This window comes from Rutilus rutilus (assembly GCF_951802725.1).
Source record: "Rutilus rutilus genome assembly, chromosome: 5".
NCBI lineage: Eukaryota > Metazoa > Chordata > Actinopteri > Cypriniformes > Leuciscidae > Rutilus > Rutilus rutilus.
In genome coordinates this window covers 14,857,274-14,873,562 of record NC_140213.1, presented here as the reverse complement: position 1 = coordinate 14,873,562, position 16,289 = coordinate 14,857,274, and the positions used below count along the sequence as shown (strand labels likewise).

The window sequence follows — 16,289 nt, the reverse complement described above, 5'->3', positions numbered from 1 at the left end:
ACTTTAATGGCAATGAGGTCATTTTAGTTGTCATTAAAGTGAAATTATTGAAACTAATAAAGGAGCTTTATAAAAATAAAATAAAAAATAAAGCTTATTTAAATAAATAAAAAACCTTCAGATGGACTTTTTGGTTTTTGCATATGAAGTCTTCATAGGTCTACCGTTTGTACTGCAGTTATGCTGTTTTGTAAGACGAACTTTTTCACAGCCCGCATAAATTGCCCGCACGTGACCAGATCTTCTTCCTTCGCGCGGTCGTTGTCCTCACAACGAGTCTCGAGATCAGCTGATGCTCATTACGGGTTACGGGTCAGTCAGCGTATTTTCCCGTAGTGTCTGCTCCATAAAATACGGTTTGGTTGATTATTCACTGACGACATCATTCATATACGTTCATATTTGTGGACTATCACAATTAAAACACAAAGACATGACAGAAATACAACCCGTGGTCATTCACAAGTGGGACGGAAGAGAGGCGTTTTCTGGAAGAAAAGAAGTTCAATAAGCGAGGTTGGCCTTGTCAACTCATTCAGTTTAGCGGTGAGTATAACGTGCTAATGCCCTCAAATCTGTTTATTTTAATTTTAGAGATATGTAAAAAGACTTTAAGTAACGTTATATGTTATTCAAACCGGTGTGAGCAAGAGGAAACGCGCTTATGTGTTAGTTTTACACTGTTTTGTGTTCTGTTTGCAGCATTAGGCCTATGTTTTTATCACTGTAACTTACACAAAATTCAGTTTATTAATGATAATGATAATTGTACTCATCTTTGTTTTATGTTAGCCTAAATTGGTATCACTTTATAACAAGAACTAACTATGAGCAATACATTTGTTACAGTATTTGTAAGTTTGTAACTTTAAGGTTAATAAAAATACAGCTGTTCATTGTTAGTTCATGTTAGTTCACAGTGCATTAACTAGGCTAATGTTTACAAGGTTTTAATAAAACATTAGTAAATGTTGAAATTAAAGATTAATAAATGCTGTATAGGTGCAGTTCTTTATTAGTTCATGTTAACTAATGTAGTTAACTAACGAACCTTATTGTAAAGTTTTACCGTTAAATTTCTTTGGAATATCAGACACTACTGGATATACATAAAAAATACAATCAATTATGTTCAATAGTTAATTGACATTAATGTGCAGACATTTATTTTTTTTTTTTTAAATACTTCTTATTGTGTGATTGCTATTTTCAGGAAAATGCTCTGGTAACAACTAAAAACAGAAGATTTAAAAATGTAGGCTAATCCAACAGAAGATAATGGGTGAAACAGATGCACTCACAGTATTTAAAAATGATTGTGTCTTTCTGCTTTTCTTCAGAAATGCATGTCATTGTGCAAGTTGTGTAGACTGTCAGTGGAGTGATAAAAAGATCTCAGATTTCATCAAAAAGATTAAACGAACGTCTTGGATTGGAACGACATGAGGGTGAGTAAATAATGACATAATTTTCGTTTTTGGGTGAACTAACTACTTTAACTACCGTTCAGATATTTCAGTATCGATATTTATCGAAATATCGATATTTTTGACAACACTACTATAGAGTAGTATTGCATCCTTCATATCTCCAAAAAGTCTTTAGTTTTATTATATTTATAAAAGAAAGATAGGCTGTACCGAGTCTTTCCGGAAAAAAGCGAGCGTCTGGAGGCGGGCCGTGTTAAAGCTGTGCTGCTAACGCGTCGATTGCTAACATAGACAGTATATGATTGCTAACAACACACAGAGCGTTTTGAAGCAGTTTTACTCACCACCTGCGACCGCGAACCTTTATCATTGCGACTGCTCGATCCTTAAGCATTAGACGATCTGCAAATCCATCGATCTGGGCTTTGTTTATAAAACAATCATTGTCGAAATGCAGGGAACAAACAGTCTTGCACATCTCCATTTTTGCCCCGGAAAAACAAACTCCATCCACTGTTCCTAACGCTGGGTTCTTTGGGAAGCTAAACACGGTAAGCTTTCCCTCACATCCAAAAACACACTTTGAAGAGACATTCTTGAACAAATCCTATGCAGCGCTGCCGATGATTTCCTGTTGATGTGCGCGGTCTCGCTCTCCTCTGGTCGACGTGTGCGCGGGCGAGCTTTTCCGGGAGAAATGCTCATATAAGGAGTTCCTCTCTGGTCTACGTCATTAGATCCATGATCGAAAAAAATCAGCCGAAACTTGTACCAACCCGGAAGTAAGACCCCCCCCCCCCTTTAAGTTAATAGTCTATTCGTGTCTCAGCTGCGAAGCTGAGGTCATGTTCAGCCTCGCTCGGTGCGAGCCTGCGAGGGCATGCACATGAAATGATAGTGTCTGACAGTTATACTTATTATTATAACTATATGACAAAAATAATTGTCTAAATTATGTTGCATATTCCTCAACAGTTCTTGTGGTGATATCACTAGTTGACAACATAGTACTATTTTCGGAAATCATAAGCTATGATATTGCGCAGGTGCACGTGATGCAGCGCTGTCAGAGCTGACAGACTCGAGTGTCAGACTCATTTCAGTGCAAAATAATTGTCAAAAATGATTTAATATACTGCAAATAGCCTACTAGTTGTTTGTTTATTTATAATTCATTTAGGCGGAAATCACACAACGCGCACGACACGTCCAATTCGCGAACTAATGACTCCTTTGAACCGATTAATTTTAATGAATGGTTAAAACAACTGATCTTTCCAACAGTGAACTCAGGAGACGTCTGAATCGGTGTATAACTAATCAGTAACACTTTATAATAAGGTTCTATTTATTACATAAATTACATAAAAAGTACAGTTTGCTAACTCAAGCTTAAACTTTAAAATAAATAAAACCACTTTTTAAAAAAAAAAAGTAAAACATTTTTCCACACAGTGCTATCAAGAATCGAGAAAAAAGAGAGAAAAAAAAATCGGATCGATAATCAGAATCGTCAGTGGCATTATTATTATTGATAAAATGTTATCAAATCCCATCCCTATGTGAAGACAGTAAAATTATAATTAAACATTAAAGAACATGCATGTTTTTTAATAGTTTTTTTTTAAGATTTAAAAGATTAAAACATTTTGCTAACATGCTCTTATTGTGTGTCACTGTCAGTCTTGTTACATCAGTGCAAAACTAGGGTATGCAGATTAATTATTATTATTATACATCATTCATCAGCATGCATTGATTAATCCCATGGCATGTATAAAAAAAATAAAGTTAGTCTGCACCCCTGCCCCCCCGACACTGTCACCTTTTTTAGTGTGTGGAGTTTGCAGGTATGATTTTTATCCATATCTTTCACATCTACTGCAGTCAGATTCACCCGTTTTCACTCTGAAGCAGGGCTCCAGACTAACTTTTCCACTGGTTGCACTGCTGCCACCAACTTTCTCAGTTGGTCGCACCTGCATATGATTTGGTCGCACCTTCTTTTTTGTTTGTTTTTTTGCTACATGCCATGGGATTAATCAATGCATGCTGATGAATAGTGGTCTTAATCTGCATACCCTAGTTTTGCACTGATGTAAAAAAGACTTGACAGTGACACAAGACCTCATGTTAGCAAAATGTTTTAATCTTTTAACTCTCAAAAAAACTATTAAAAAACATGTATGTTCTTTAAAGTTTGATTATAAATTTACTGTCTTTACATAGGGATGGGGATTTTATCAATATCAATGCCACTGACAATTCTGATTATCGATCCGATTCTTTAACGATTCTCTTATCGATTCTTGATAGCACTATGAGGAAAAATGTTGTCATATGCTTTTCAAAAAAACAAGTGGTTTTATTTATTTTAAAGCTTAAGCTTGAGTAAGCAAACTGTACTTTTTATGTAATTTATGCAATCAATAGAACCTTATTGTAAAGTGTTACTGATTAGTTATACATTGATTCAGACGTCTCCTGAGTTCAGTGTTGGAAAGATCAGTTGTTTTAACCATTCATTAAAATGAATCGGTTCAAATGAGTCGTTAGTTCGCGAATAGGACATGTCATGCGCGTTGTGTGATTATCCCAGCAGTTAGGACATGGACATCCAAGATTTGTGTCAACACAGAAAACATTTCATCATTGGATAGTTTTTTTCGTTTAATTAAAGTGTTGTTTTATGTCAGCTGAATGTCCGGAATGCTTTTCAGAGAAGACAAGGCAACTTATTTAGCACAATTCACCCAGCGGTAATTCAGGAAAAAAAAAATCTCCGAATGCTCCACATGAAACTTTGGTCTTCCGACCTTTCGAAGGTCGGAAGCCGATTGAACCGGTCGAAGTTCAATCTGCCACAGGAGCTGCTGATCCAGTTCTACTCAGCCGTCATTGAGTCTGTCTTAAGCACTTCCATCACTGTCTGGTTTGGTTCAGCTACCAAATCAGACATCAGGAGACTACAACGGACAGTCCGGACTGCAGAGAGGATTATTGGTGCCCCCCTGCCAACCCTCCAGGACCTGTACTCTTCCAGAGTGAGGAAGAGAGCAGGTAAAATCATCACAGACTCCACTCACCCTGGACACCCCCTGTTTGAACTGTTACCGTCAGGACGGCGACACAGATCACTGGCCACAAGAACTTCCAGGCACAGGAACAGTTTCTTTCCACAGGCCATTTCCCTTCTGAACACTTAACATGCCCCCCAAAGCATATGCCTGTAAGTGCAATACTCCCACTGTCTAGTGCAATAAACTCAGGTGATATTTATATCTATATTATTCATACTACTCAAAATACTGTAAATATGTTTATAATCTGTAACATGCGCTAGACTCCCACTGTCTAGTGTAATATTCTCTAATTCAGGTGATATTTATATTACTCATACTACTCAAAATACTGTAAATATGTTCATAATCTGTAAATGTTTATTCAGACTAAACCCAACTGTGACCCTACTTTTTTACTTTTATACTATTTTTATTTATTTTTTATATATTTTCATTCTTAGAATTTGTATTACTATGTTCTTGTTGTATTTGTATTTGTATATGTGCACTGGAAGCTTCAGTACCAAGAAAAATTCCTTGTGGGTGCAAGCACACTTGGCAATAAAGCTCTTTCTGATTCTGATTCTGATTCTGATTTTACCACCGTGTCGATTTATTTTGATTAAAATGTGCGAGGGAGAGAGAGCAAGACAGCGCTTAGTTTGTAGACGGTGAAGTCTTGTTTACACTTTCGCCTGCTCCGAAGAGAGTGTGTGCGCGCGCAACCGGGTCTCTCTCTCTGCTCGTTCAGTTAAACATGAAAACATGTAACGTTAGTTCATCTACATTACTCACCGATCAAATAAGTCTTTGGCGGGACAAAAATTTATTTTGGCGGGCGCTAAAACAAGTTCAATGCAGGAAAATTCATGCGTGAATTTAACTGAGTTGTACATGACCATGCACTCGCACAAATGCGACCACATACAATTTTAACTCGCACATTCTCAAAAAATGGTCGCATATGCGACCATTTTGGTCGCAGTCTGGAACCCTGCTCTGAAGGAATCACTCACATTTTCTGTGCACTTGTAATGACACATCAAGGATGTTAAGAGGCTAAAAGCAGGTTTAAAACTTGCCCCATTGAAGTCAACAGGGTGCAAATTTTAAAAATAGAATAACTCGGTGTAGGCAACACCGATTTGTGTCGTTGTTCTCTGTATTGACAGCACTCCAAATGTACAAAAAAATGAGCTCAATGTTAAAATTGACCGGTGTTCTCCTTAAACTATTACTCTAATATTAAAAATGGTTGATATTTTTTGCAAAAACATTGATGCATTATTATTATTAACTAGAACTTTTATGACTCTCTTATTATTTTCATATTTCCTTATTGTCCGTGCAGAAGCCATTTCATTTCATTTTATTTATTTTTTCTTTGTGAGGTGCATGTTATTCAGACATTTATTTATTGTTTACACCAAGATGAAGACAATGAAAGTCTCACAGCAGAGAGCACTTATGGAGAAGATCCAGAAAAAAGACTTGCCACAACCATACAAGGACATACGTGAGGACATATCAGACCTTTGAGAATTTGTTGTAGAGAGTAAGATCTGCACAATATGTGCCTTATTATTTACGTCTCTTAAGATCTAACATTTTAGGAATATTTTATATTTCTTTTGCAAATTCCTTCGTACCCTCAATGTGAAGTATCTTGTTGAGATTTTGCATTTAAGAAATGGGAAACATGGAAGAGTCACTTCGTGTTATTCAACAGTCTATTGCGGAGCTTAAAAACATGATAACAGCACCTGGACAGTACCCAGTACCATCAGACAATGCAGCCAACACTAGTGTAAGTTTCTCAGACACCAAATCACTTAAATTCTTTCTTTTGATATGTAGTTTTCTTTGACCAAAAAATAACTTCCTTGTTTTTGATTATTCTAACTGTTCTAATACTTTTCAAGTTTTTTAAAGGAGTCATACCCTAGTATTACCTTGGATACCTGCTGTATTATAGTCTTTCAGGCCCTTCTAAAAAAGAAAAGTGGAAAAAAAATCAACACAGAGCTCCTCAGACCCTTATTTCTGTAGGCATTATTGTCTCGCGAGATCTGATGCGATATTTTGGCTGTCGTGGACGGTCATTATAATAATGCAAATGAGGGGCGCGTTGATTGGTTGCAGGAAGGAGGGGGGTTGACACCGCATGTAACGATTTAGCATATCATTACAAACTGACATCATGGCGCAAGTTGTGAATGAATGCGACCGGCTTCCCGGCCAGTGTATAAGTATGAGGCTCCGTTTAGGGCTTAAATCAAACTTCATTCACGCACACATATATGAAACACGCTTGCATATATAATAAGTAGTCACACATACATGTATATGAACCCTCACGCACATAAAGTTACTCATATGAGACACGAGCACAGCACACACACACAAATATAAGACGTGAGCACACACACACACACAAACTAGACGGCGCCTCATATATAAGCGTTAGGCAATAAATAAACAATAACCGAATTCATGATGATCTCAGTCATTTGTTTTTTGCAAAGTACGTTAGCAGCCATTCCCCATACCTCGAAGCTAATACTCCCGCCAGTGTTGTGCCTGAACGCGTTCATTGAACGATAGTTCATCAACTCGTTCATATTTTGGGCGAAAGTGAACTGAACGTACCGCATTACTGCCTGATGAACGTTACTGTGAACTCGTTCATTCTGGTGTCTGTGAACGCCACGCTCTCTCAGTTTAACTTCGTTCAGTAGGATGCCAGATTTCTATAAAGCCTTCCAGGCGAAAACCCACCTAGATGCTGTTTGTTACACACAGTAGAGCAATAAAAACACAGTCTCACCGTTTCAATTGCAGGCAATTTTGTTGGAATGGCGCTTTTCCCGAGCTTCGATGCCAACTTCGCCTGATATTGCCCCAAATTTGTGAAGGATTTCGGCGTACAATGTTTAGCACAAACACGTAACGATAAGCCAGTGGGAAGGGTTGAAGGAACCGCGTCAGTAAAAATTTATTTAATCCACTGGTCCCTGATAGCTAGGTCCGTTCTTGGTAGAGAAAACACATTTACATGTTGATTCTGGCAGTCAACCACAGAGCAACTCACGTGTGCACTTCGTTTCTGCATCTTTCGCGACTGAATATGAGGGGGAGAGGGGAGAGGGTAAGGGCGAGCTTCCTGCTGCGCTGTCCATATATGGCATATCCTCCCCCGTCGTGACGTCAAGACAGAGAAGAAATCAAAGGGTGTTTCTCAAAACCAAGAATGCAAAGAACGGACTTGTGTTCTTGGGGAGAACGCTCTTGCTAGTTGTTCTTGGAAGAATGAACTCACAAGGTGACGAGCACACAGAACGCCGCTGACAGTTTGAGACGATGTGTTCTTGCTGGTATTGCGCAATAACACCCCCGCACAGTGTCTGCAGTGCCCAAACATAACGAGAATTATTGACGGTAACAGCCAGGCTTTATCGCCCAAGCCTACCTCTCAGCTCAAGGGATTACTTTACAACACTATGTAATGTATATTCATAACAATAAAGCTACCTACGCTGAAGATTCTCACTTCCGAAAACGTTTGAGCGCATTTTCGAAAAATGCCAATATTTGAAATCTACACAGTTGATTTCTCGCATCAAATGTTCTCAGAAGTGAATTTAGCGATGAAATTGTAGAAAAACGACTTGCTGTATTGACCTCTCGTTCCTCGAATGCCGAAATGAATGCTGGGATATTTCTGCCGTCAAGTTCACACAAGTTACCAACCAATGCATCCTCGGTAAAATGGGCGTGTCAAGAACACTTCCGGGATTTTTAACCGTTCTTGCCAAAATGCAAACTTGTGTATTGGGACGGTACTTGGGCAGCGACTGATGACGTTTCACAAGTCCACAAGAACGCAAGTACAGACAAGAACGCATATTGAGAAACGGCCAAAATCTCGTATTTGAGTGCGCGTGCACGTGGGCTATTTTACAAAACCTGAGGTAAACAAACGCTTCACTTTTAAATATCGGCTTCCCGGCCAGTGTATAATCGTTAGGCAATCATAACATACATTGATTCTCGTGGAAAAGTGAAGATTGTAGGTGATCACTCCTTTAAGAATAAGCCTAACCCCAGTGAGTGTTTTTACAATATACAGACACACACTAGTGCTGGGGATCGATACAGATGTCCAGATTCAATTTGATTCCGATTAGCAAGATTTCAATTTTTGGTTCGATTTAATAATTTTCATAAAAAAAAATTGTGATTCTCAATTTATCCAGAATTGTGCATCTTTATTGTATTATAAAAAAAATAAGGTTATGACACCAAACACCATTTGATTTTTATGAGCCTGAATATTCGAATGCAATATTTTTGAAAAATGCCCATCACTACTTCTTATTTTTAATAACAAAGATAAAATAAAACATTATCTGGTCATTTTTGTTGTTGTATCCTTAGGTTGAAATCTATCCTGGATCAGAAGTGTTTGTGTCCAGAAGTGCATGGAGGGCAGCATCATGCCAATACGTCCACTTCTATGGTAAGGTGTCTCCTCTATAGTGTTTTTGACATGGAGACTCTTCTCCGAAGCAACCTTAGAGGTACATTTACAAGTACTAATAGTAATATACCATTATACTTTAAATGTTTCTTCCTACAAGTATCACTGTTTCCGGTATTTAGGTGGAAAATCCAAGACCGCATGCGGTGAAGAGGCAAGAGATCGCCTGGATCCAGGGAAGGTCAAGGCAATTATGAGTAAGTTTATTAATTGGTCTGTTTAAATGTATGACTGAACCATAGACTGCAAATATAGAAACCTCCTGTATTTGAGCCTGTCATAAACAGCCCTGAAAGAGACATTTTGACGGGAAAAATTAGTGAAAAATTACATGGTTTTTGCTTTCTTTCGCAAATATTTTGTCCTCCCCCGAGAATTTTTTTGCATTCCGACCGGGGGTTAAAAACGGGGGGAAAAATGTAATAGGTTATATTTACAGTACCAGTCAAAAGTTTGGAAACATGACTATTTTTAATGTTTTTGAAAGAAGTCTCTTATGCTCATCAAGTACAGTAATATACATCAACAGTAATATTATTAAATATTATTACAATTTAAAATAATTGTTCTCTTTTTTAATAAAATGTAATTTATTTTTGTGATGCAAAGCTGAATTTTCATCAGCAAGTACTCCAGTCTTTGGTGTCTTATGATCCTTCAGAAATCATTCTAATATGCTGATTTATGATCAATGTTGGAAACAGTTGTGCTGCTTAATATTTTTTTTATAACCTGAGATACTTTTTTCAGGATTATTTGATGAGTAAAAAGTTAAAAAGAACTGTATTTATTTAGAATAGAAATCTTTTGTAACAATATACACTACCGTTCAAAAGTATGGGAACAATAACTATTTTTTAAAGAAATTAGTACTTTAATTCAACAAGGATGCGTTAAATTGATAAAAGGTGATGGTAACGATTTATATTGTTAGAAATGTTTTTATTTTGAATAAATGCTGTTTTTATGAATTAATGCTGTTAACGTTTTACTCAATGAATCCTGAAAAAAGTATTCCAAAAAAATATATTAAACAGCACAACTGTTTCCATCATTGATAATAACTGAGTATCAAATCATCATATTAGAATGATTTCTGAAGGATCATAAGACACCAAAGACTGGAGTACTTGCTGATGACAATTCAGCTTTGCATCACAAAAATAAATTACATTTTAAAGTATATTAAAAAAGAGAACCATTATTTTAAATTGTAATAATATTTCATAATATTACTGTTTTTTAACTGCAGGCTTGATGAGCATAAGAGACTTCTTTCAAAAACATTAAAAATAGTCATGTTTCCAAACTTTTGACTGGTACTGTATATTTAGTTATTTTATATTTTAATATACTTTCAAATATAATTTATTCCTGTGATCAAAGCTGAATTTTCAGCATCATTACTCCAGTCTTTAATGTCACATCCTTCAGAAATCATTCTAATATCCTGATTTGATACTCTACTAAATACTTTGGTATTTTTCAATGTTGGAAATGGTTGTGCTTCTTAATATTTTCTTTTATAACCTGTGATACTTTTTTCAGGATTCATTAATGAATAAAAAGTTAAAAAGAACAGCATTTATTCAAAATAGACAACTTTTCTCACAATGTAAGTTGTTACTAGGGATGTTAACGATTAATCGATTAATTGATGATAATTCATTTAATCGATAAAACTTAAGCAGGTTCATGCTGCTCAAACCTTCATGTAAACACCTTAATCGGTCCGATTGAGCTCGATCCGAATGAAATTTCGATCGGATTGAAAGGGGTGAAATGCAATGTGGCGCCGCATGATTAACATCGCGCAACATCAGCATCACACGTGCACACGGAACACACATGTAGGAAACCTTGTGAATTACAGCCGTTTCACACCGCAAGCGTGAACGGTGCATATTTTTTCAGCATCCATGTTAATCAATGAGTGCATTTACACTGCGAGCAGGAGCGTCGTGTGAGCAGCAGTGAAGCGGTTTCGGCGCTGAGTCTATTTTTGCTGTGCAGCTCACGCTCAATTAAAATGAAAGCACACTTTTGATGGACAAAATAAATGTGATTTCACACAAAAACTGCCTAAACTGCACATAATTTGCATGTCTAGTGTGTTAAGTTTTAACAGAAGTGTTTGATGTCAGAAAAGAAAATGAAGACTCAAAAATATTTCTAGAAAATGTACCCATTTAAACTTGTCTTAATTATTCAGTTTGGGTAAAACTATATAGTTTTATAGGTTTGGCCAGAACCTAGTGGCCTTGGGCTTGGTATTTGGGGGGCCTTGTCATGGAAAAGTTTGGGAACCCCTGATATAAAGTAACACTAGCCAAAGGATGACAAAAATGAACGGATGCTGTGTTGATGCGTTAATTATTTTATCAATATTTAATCAATTTAACGTGTTAACATTGACAGCCCAAATGTATTTATTCCATAATCTCAGCATTTTGTGCATAATCACATAGCCTTGACATCGCGATTGCGATATGATTAATTGTGCTGCACTAATGATTACTGAAGGATCATGTGACACTCAAGACTGAAGTAATGATGCAAATTCAGCTTTGATCACAGGAAATAAGTAAATTTAAAAATGTTACACTATATTCAAATAGTCAAACAGTTAGGCTATTTTAAACTTAATTTTAATTAACTGAGCATTGGTGTTTTGGCACAGAGTTGACAACTCAGTTGCGGTCTGTGCGGGCATGAATCTCAGAGTTTGTGGAACCATGTCAACTGCCTGTTGCTTGTTTATCTTTGTTTTCTTCGGAACAGGTGCTTGGAAATGTTCATTGTCACATCTGTAAAAACAAACAAAAAACAAAACACTTGAGCATGCTCATAACACATACACATCAAAAACACATCAAATAAACTGTAGGTATTATTATCATTATCAATCACTAATGGCCATGGATTAAAAAAGACAACAGTTGTTGTAATTTCATACAAGAACATGTACTTTTGTATTATGACGATGTAAACAATTGCATTTCATCAGTAAAATATAACGTCTGTTTACTCAGTATGATTCTTGATCACACTGAGAACTGAACGACACCTGCGTTCCCCTCTGCGAGGTGCTGGAGAAGGAGAGCTTGATGCAGCCACATTCCAAAAAAAAAAAAAAAAACACGCATTGTCCAAAATAAACTGATTAATGGTTATGGATGCATAATGTATGTATATATCTGTTGATGGGCCATAGGACAGAGAAATAACTATTGATGGGCCATAGACCGCGTCACCGCGAGTATCAGTTGATGGGACATAGGCTATAGACCGCACGCATTTAGAGCATTTCAAACATGTACACCTGTATTCACAAACTTCTGTGCATAAGGCAGTATTTTAGCATGATAAGCTGGGCCATAGGCTAACCAAAATCTAACATTTTATACATAAAAATATATTGTCTAGTATTTAAACAGTATCACATTTTAACTGAAGCTAAAATATATTTGGACCAAATCACATAGGTTATATTTACATAGATATCCGCAAAGCTAAATTAGGCATAAGGCAGTATTTTAACATGATAATCAGTGTCAGAAGCTAAACAAAACTGAGCTAAATATATTGTGTATATTAATATGTTTAGTAACTTATCACATTACAAATGTTTACACCTGAGCATAGCTTACAAGAAAGTAAGGGACACTGTTAGGCAGTATTTCCCATAAGATGTCAAAAGCTAGCCAAAACTAGGCACAATATAGTCTGAAATTTATACGAGAACTATATTATCAGAAGAAGAATTATATAACACCAAACAACTTACTCCGTATCCTTGGCAGGATCAACTCTCTTCAAAATACAACTGTTCGTCATCTTGAGTTTCAATCTTGCTCTGAGGAAAAGTTGAATTCTTCCTCGCTGTCCAGAATCCTCTGAAGGGCCTCTTTACCGGAGTAGCGTGCCATACTCAAAACACGATGAACTATCAGTGAATCTGATGAAGGAACTTCGTGTTTTTGTATCATAGATCAGGGGCATGTGTGATGCATATAGATCACCTAAACTATTTACCATGTGAATAGCACCTGGGGTATGGCGGCCTCAGCTCATTAGAGATGAAAGGAGAACGAAAAAACTGTACATCTCCATGGTTTCAAACGGATTACATAAAATGAGAATATTTGTTTTTGATATGAATTACTTAATTTAAAAGTAGACATTCCAAGCTTTATAAAGACATCTCTCATGAAAGTGTGGCTAATATTCGCTGAGTACAGTTTATTTTCAGACACGTTTTAGAATGGACTTCACTGACAGAGATGGCAGAACTCGCATCATGTTTAAACCATTTCTGATGACCAACAAAACACATATCTCCGACTGGTGAAAAACCTTGTAACTCCATTTGAGCTTGATTTGGTCAAAAATGTAAAAAATGGCATTAAAAAGCATAAGATTTAATTTGAAGATACCTGCTGAAACCCTGTTCTGTCATTAATTACTCACCTTCAAGCCCCAAAAAGGTAGTAAAGACATCAGTGCTTTGTGAAAAAAACATAATTTGGCACTTTATTTACATATAATCTCCAACGCTGTCATGATCCTGCCATCTAGTCCTTGAGGTTCTTTAATTCTTGAGGCAGGATCATGACAGACCCATGTTTTATGTGGACACACATTTCCTTTTTCTGGGCCATGTGCTTGTGTTGTCTCATCATCTAGCCCCGCTCTCCTTGTTATCCTTGTTTAGTCATTATTGTTTCCCCATTATCACCTGTTGCCCTCATTATTTGTTCCCTATTTAATCCCCTCATGTCTGCTGTCTTGTGTCGGTTCATTGTCATTCAATGTCAAACTTTGTCAAACATTGTCAAACATTGTGTGATCACTCTGTGAGTATTCCTGTCAAGTGGATTGTCTAGTGTAGTTCTGATCTTGTATTTGCTGTTTGTTTATTGTCTAGTTAATTGTCAAAGTCATAGTCCAGTTTAGTCACACGTTGTCCTGTCTAGTCTTGTTTTGCCCCCTCGTGGGTTTTGTTTTCCCTTTTATTTGTATATAATAAACCTAGTGTGTCCTGCAAACTGTCTGCTATTGGGTTCATCCTTCAACCTCATAACAAACGCACGTTCACACAACGTCTGCCCTTGCTGCTCTAGTGGAGATGAATATTTTGTAAATAAAGTGGTAATCATTTTTTTTTTTTTTTCACAAACAAAATACTCGACTTGTCTTTACTAACTTTCTGGTGCTTGAAAGTGGTAGTTGCGTAGAATGTCAATGGAGGGAGAGATAGCTCTCAGATTTCTTTAAAAAGATCTTGATTTGTGTAAACGGAATGTCTTACAGATTTGGAATGACATGAGGATGACTAAATAATGACAGAATTTGCATTTGTAGGTAAACTAACCCTTTAACCATAACCACTGACATCTTGTATTGTTTTGCAGATGCTGTCATAAAACGTCACGAAAAGGCAACTGTTGGACAGTTGGGCCAGGCCATTAATTCCAAGTTGGCAGAACTGAGGTTCCAAAACAAGAAGAAAGAAACAGTTTTATAATAACTTTTTTTTATTATAAATGTTTTGTTCTACAACGTACACTGCACACATTCACACCCAAACATCTAGATACTTATTAAAAACTTATGATTTCAAAAGTTAACATAACTTCAACTAAATTCGTGTTTTCAGTATAGTTGTGTGCAATTTAGGTTGTAGAACATAACTCAAAGTATCCTCAAGTTGTTTACCACAGGCTTTATTTAGCTTGATTCATGTTTGAATCAATTCATGATTGATGTTTTAAGTGCAGTTAATATTATATGTACTTACTTTACCCTGTTTGTCAGCATCAATAAAAACATAATTTTGTGTAGTAGTGTGTTCCTGAATGCAATGTAAATATTTACATATATGGAGACTATTTGCATCAAGTGGGAGTAAATGTGAATATATTATATGAAAACATGTTTAGGTTTATTTGCATATATATGAAGTATACTAAAAGGAGCACTGAATATTTGAGTATGTTTCAGAATAGATTTACATACAGTATACAGAAATCTAATGTTAACAAATATTAGACGTTAATATATGCACATATATTGCAAATTAATATATTTACATAGATAAGCATCTAAATGTATTTACATACAAAGGAAATTAATATATGTAAATATTTCCAATTAAAATATATTTACATATAAAGAAATCTAATATGTTAACATATATTAGAAATTAATATATGTACATATTTTGCAAATTAATATATTTACATATAACGGAAATTAATATATGTAAATATTTCCAATTAAAATATATTTACATATAAAGAAATCTAATATGTTAACATATATTAGAAATTAATATATGTACATATTTTGCAAATGAATATATTTACATAGATTGATATCTAAATGTATTTACATATAAAATAAAGAAATATATGTAAATATTTCCAATCAAAATATATTTACACATATTTAATATATGTGAAAAATATTAAAAAGGGGCCAAAATCAAATATTTAAATATATTTTTAATATATATTTCAAAATATATTTACATATAAATATAACATATATTTTAATCTATTTAGATTTAAGACATTTAAATATATGAAAATATATTTATTATTAATATATTTCAATATATGTGTCTTCTGTATGGGGGTCAACCATCGATCAAACAGTCATCGGTTAACATCCATACTAGAGAGTAAACTTGACGGCACTCGCAAGAAAATGGATAAGTAGCTACATAATAAAATTCACAAATATTACCCCATTTAAAAAATACATAGGCTACTGAGTTACTAAAACATTCTTTGTCAAATAATAGGCTGCACCTGTTTGTTCACAGTTTTAACGTTCATGTTTCCATTTGTTTAATTTCAAGATCTGAGGTGAATTATATCCATTGTTGCTTTTACAGCTACAAAGCTGGAGCACTAAATGATATTCAAAGTCTGATTTCACGCTTTTAACATTAAATAAAGCACATAAACAGTACCAGAGATCAGTGGCGTTTTCTTGCGGAGGCCAAGGGAAGCCAGGCTTCCTCACTTTTTCAGAATATAATCGTCATTTAATAAACACTTTTGTTTTCACAGTTTACGCAATCCTTCTGTCATCTCCTCATCGTCTCTCTTCGTTCATTACTGAGTGTTTTATGATGTGTAAAACAGCGCCCCTATAAAAGTGACATGGTGAATGAGCGTTGAAAACATGGTACTGCACCCTGTGTCTGTGAGGAGGCCAGGCTGAGTTGGCATCCCTTGATAGAAAAAA

At 35.7% G+C, this 16,289-nt stretch overlaps 1 protein-coding gene across 2 annotated transcripts; it reads left to right on the top strand.

Moving 5' to 3' along the window:
* The first annotated feature begins 470 nt into the window (after nucleotides 1-470).
* LOC311290907 (uncharacterized protein) lies at nucleotides 471-14,692 on the top strand. Of its 2 annotated transcripts, XM_084409656.1 has the most exons (7): nucleotides 471-546; nucleotides 1,341-1,448; nucleotides 5,924-6,008; nucleotides 6,181-6,299; nucleotides 8,930-9,011; nucleotides 9,155-9,229; nucleotides 14,447-14,692. In XM_084409656.1, the coding sequence occupies exons 2-7, from the start codon at nucleotides 1,443-1,445 to the stop codon at nucleotides 14,557-14,559; spliced, it is 480 nt and encodes a 159-aa protein (XP_084265782.1). In that variant the 5' UTR covers nucleotides 471-546; nucleotides 1,341-1,442; the 3' UTR covers nucleotides 14,560-14,692. The 2 variants fall into 2 exon arrangements, with proteins under 2 accessions (XP_084265782.1, XP_084265783.1); XM_084409657.1 differs by lacking the exons at nucleotides 471-546; nucleotides 1,341-1,448 and having other exon boundaries at nucleotides 5,928-6,047.
* The last annotated feature ends 1,597 nt before the right edge of the window (nucleotides 14,693-16,289 follow it).